This window comes from Bidens hawaiensis, unplaced genomic scaffold, assembly GCF_021521415.1.
Source record: "Bidens hawaiensis isolate Kalapana, Puna unplaced genomic scaffold, B.hawaiensis_p1.1 tig00006667_1, whole genome shotgun sequence".
Classification (NCBI taxonomy): domain Eukaryota; kingdom Viridiplantae; phylum Streptophyta; class Magnoliopsida; order Asterales; family Asteraceae; genus Bidens; species Bidens hawaiensis.
The window spans coordinates 1,071,551-1,076,037 of record NW_027491452.1 but is presented as its reverse complement, the minus strand read 5'-3'; the positions used below and the strand labels follow the sequence as shown (position 1 = coordinate 1,076,037).

Here is a 4,487-nt window from a genome sequence, read left to right as displayed (position 1 = left end):
GTGGTCATATGAACCCACCTATTATGTATCCTATTTTAGAAACGATGTACTTTGTTGGATTGACTATGTATGCTATGGTTTATGACTATGTAATAGTTGTGTTGTTCTTATTCATTTGCACGTGTGTTGACATTACCATTATTTATATGTCTTATTCTTTTTATCTTGTGTGATTGGAAAGAAAACATGCCGCCTCGAAGGAAAGTAACACGACAGACCACTAGGGAAACTAACCCTATGAGCCCCGAGGAAATTGAACAGCTTGTTGCTCAGTGTGTCGCCACCGCCATTGCGCAACTCGAGGCGAATCACGTATTAAATGGAGGAGGTTTAGGAAGCCGCATTACTGGTGGTGGACCCGAAGGTAAAACAGAAAACTCCCAAGCGTTATGTGAGGAATTAACTGTTCATGGTTGCAATTGGTCTAAATTATTAGCCTTGGTAATGCAAATACCGAGAGCAACCATAAGTGGTGCTCATATAAGACTTTTAGGTCTTGCAACCACCGAGACTTTAGTGGCACCGAGGGTGCAATCGGATTGCTACGATGGATTGAGAAAACTGACTCAGTTCTAAAGATTAGCAACTACCCCGACGCCGAAATGGTCAAATACATCACCTGCACCTTAGCGGACAAAGCACTCGCGTGGTGGAACTCTCAAGTTAAGACTCTCGGCCTAGAAGCGCCATACCAACTTTCATGGGAACAACTAAAAACTATGATGCTCAAGGAGTATTGCCCCCGAAATGAGCTCCAAAAGTTGGAAGCCGAGCTCTGGAGTTTGAAAATGGTTGGTGACAATATATTTGGGTATAATGATCGCTTCAATGAACTTGCAACTATTGTGCCTCACATGGTCACTCCTGAAATCAAGAAGATTGAGCGCTATCTCTGGGATCATGCACCTCAAATTCAGGGTATGGTGACTTCATCAAATCTTACAACCATGAAGAGTGCAATCACCCTAGCTAACAAACTAAGAGATGACGCTATCCGTGATGGACTTTTTAGTAAAAAGGTGTATGATAAAAAATCTGGGGAAAAGAGGAAGTATTTTGGTAAAATGAGCAACAAGTCTAAGAAACCGAATCATAAGAAACAAGAGACTGTCAAGGCTTTTACTGCTAATGTTGTGGAACCAAGGGGTTATGGCGGTAATTTACCAAAGTGTAACAGGTGCCCTTACCATCATGTGGGGAAATGCATTCAATTTGACAAGTGCAAGAAGTTCGGTCACAAAACCCAAGTTTGCAGGACTAACACCATGGCTGACAAAACAATGGAGAGGGTGAAGCAAGGATGTTATGAATGTGGAGACCCCAAACATTTCAAGAAAGACTGTCCAAAGCTGAAGAATAACAACAACCAAGCTCGTGGAAGGGCATTTGTGATGGGAGCTGGCGACGCTCGCCAAGATCCTAATGCCGCCACGGGTATGTTCCTAGTAAACGATCGTTATGCCTCTATATTATTCGATACTGGTGCCGATATAAGTTTTGTGTCAAATGACTTTAAAACCGTGCTCAATATTAGGGCAAGTAAATTAAACCAACGATATACAATTGAATTGGCTAATGGTAAGCTAATTGAAACCAATGATATTTTCCAAGGGTGTACTTTGACTTTAGAAGGTCATTCGTTCGGCATAGATTTATTACCCGTGGAGCTCGGAAGTTTCGACATCGTTGTTGGTATGGATTAGTTATCAAAGAACCACGCGGAATTTGTGTGTTTTGAGAAGATAGTTCGCATCCCACTCCAAAATGGAGAAACCCTCTTGATTCATGGCGAGAAGAGTGGCGCCAAGTTAAGGATGATAAATTTCATGAAGGCCCGAAAGTATTTACGTAAAGGGTATTATGCATTTTTGGCACATGTTGAAAAAGAACCCAAGGAGCGGCGCAACAAAGACATACCTATCGTTAGGGATTACCCTGAAGTGTTCCCCGAAGACTTGCCAGGACTGCCGCCACCAAGACAAGTCGAGTTTAGAATTGATTTGGTGCCAGGAGCCGCACCAATCGCTCGATCACCGTATCGGCTAGCACCATCGGAGTTGTAAGAACTATCAAGTCAATTGCAGGAATTATTAGATAAGGGTTTTATAAGACCAAGTTTCTCACAGTAGGGAGCTCCAGTCTTGTTCGTGAAGAAAAAGGATGGAACTTTTAGGATGTGTATCGATTATCGAGAATTAAATAAACTCACGATTAAGAACCGATATCCACTTCCAAGGATTGAAGACTTGTTTGATCAACTACAAGGTTCTAGCTGCTACTCAAAGATCGACCTACGGTCCGGATACCATCAATTGAGGATTCAAAAGGAAGACATTCCCAAGACTGTATTCCAAACTCGTTATGGCCATTATGAATTCTTAGTCATGCCCTTTGGCTTAACAAATGCACCTGCTGTTTTAATGGATCTCATGAATAGGGTTTGTAAACCTTATTTACACAAGTTTGTGATTGTGTTCATCGATGACATCCTCATATATTCACAAACCAAGGAGGAACATGAACAACATTTAAAGTTGATCCTTGAATTGCTCAAAAACGAAAAATTATAGTCCAAGTTCTCGAAATGTGAATTCTGGATCCGAGAAGTCCAATTTCTCGGACACGTAATCAATGAAAATGGCATACACATGGATCCTGCAAAGATCGAGGCGATTAAAAATTGGGAGGCACCAAAGACTCCAACCGAGGAGCGCCAATTTTTAGGACTGGCTGGCTACTACCGTCGATTTATCGAGAATTTCTCTAAAATAGCCCAAGCACTGACTACTCTGACACAAAAGGATAAGAAATTCAATTGGGGCGAAAAGCAAGAGTCAGCTTTTCAGCTGCTAAAACAGAAATTGTGCAGCGTGCCAATTTTATCTCTTCCTGAAGTTGCCGTCTATTGTGATGCGTCTCATCAAGGCTTGGGGTGCGTTTTGATGCAAAAAGATAAGGTGATCGCATGCTTCCCGACAATTAAAAGTGCATGAGAAAAATTATCGACTCATGACTTGGAATTTGGAGCTGTCGTATTTGCACTCAAGATTTGGCATCACTATCTATATGGTACAAAGTGTACTGTGTTTACTGATCACAAGATCCTGCAGCACATATTTGATAAAAAAGAATTAAACACGCGACAACGTCGTTGGGTTGAATTACTTAATGATTACGATTGTGAAATTCGTTACCATCCGGGTAAAACAACCGTCATGGGCGATGCCTTGAGCCGCAAGGAAAGAGTTAAGACACTTCGAGTTCATGCGTCGGGAATGACCATACATACAAGCCTCGCCACTCAAATTCTTAATGGACAACAAGAAGCGCTTAAAGCTGAAAACATAAAAAATGAAAACCTTCGAGGGATGGTTAAGCAATTGGAAGCCAAGTCTGATGAAACTCTCTACTTTATGGATAGAATTTGGGTACCACACACTGGAGGGCTACGCGAGCTAGTCTTAAACGAGGCTCACAGGTCTAAATACTCAATTCATCCTGGTTCCGACAAGATGTACAAAAACCTCAAGGAGTTTAATTGGTGGCCTAAAATGAAAGGGGATATTGCCATTTATGTTGGTAAATGCCTAACATGTTCAAAGGTCAAGGCTAAATATCAAAAACCGTCCGGACTCCTTTAAGAGCCAGAAATACCGCAGTGGAAATGGGAACAGATCTCTATGGACTTCATTACTAAACTACCTAAGACGCGAAACCATCATGACACCATTTGGGTAATAGTCGACCGCCTTACAAAATCTGCACATTTTCTCCCAATTCAAGAAACTGACAAGACCGAGAAACTCGCAAGAATCTATATTAAAGAAATTGTGTCTAAGCATGTGTTGATACATGTTTTGTACGTCTTGGTCTTTATCGTCTGATAATGTAATAATTTAGTATTGTAGGGGTTATTAATGTAAATATGCCTAATTGCAAGGAACATTCGTTACTCCGTAACGAATGTGTCACATTCGTGTTAATGTAAGTCCCATTCATTAACCCAGCTTAACGAATGAAGGCTATTCGCTATTTTAATGTATTAACGAATAAGCTTGTTTATTCGTTAAGTAATTGTAACTAATGATCTATCCGTTAAGTTTTGCTTAACGAATGGGGCATCCTCTATAAATACCCCTGTAATCGTATTCTAATTAACAGTTCTGATTATTTCCGATTTCCTCTCGTTACTCTGTCCAAATACACTCTCAACACACATACACTCCACACACTAACGTAATCCTAACGTAATCATATTCATACACAACGAGAACATCGATGTCATCTTAAGATCTAGATCCATATCATGTTTTCTCAAGTTGTATCAGAGCCTATGATCTGATCTTCTATGCTTCTCGTTGTTTAAATCGTTTAATTCATCATGTATTGGATTCATTTCATGATGAATTGATCGGAATGGAAGTTTAATTGATTCGTATAGAAACATAGACTTATATTTCATTGATAATTGAACTGTTCTAAGTATA

The 4,487-nt window shown here is 40.4% G+C and overlaps 1 protein-coding gene and 1 pseudogene across 1 annotated transcript; both read left to right on the top strand.

Moving 5' to 3' along the window:
* Window positions 1-2,648: 2,648 nt before the first annotated feature.
* Window positions 2,649-2,993, top strand: LOC143633304 (putative mitochondrial protein AtMg00860 pseudogene; annotated as a pseudogene).
* Window positions 2,994-3,215: 222 nt separating this feature from the next.
* Window positions 3,216-3,641, top strand: LOC143633303 (uncharacterized). The gene has a single exon (XM_077101628.1). It carries the CDS (start codon window positions 3,216-3,218, stop codon window positions 3,639-3,641), a length of 426 nt encoding a protein of 141 aa, XP_076957743.1.
* Window positions 3,642-4,487: the final 846 nt, after the last annotated feature.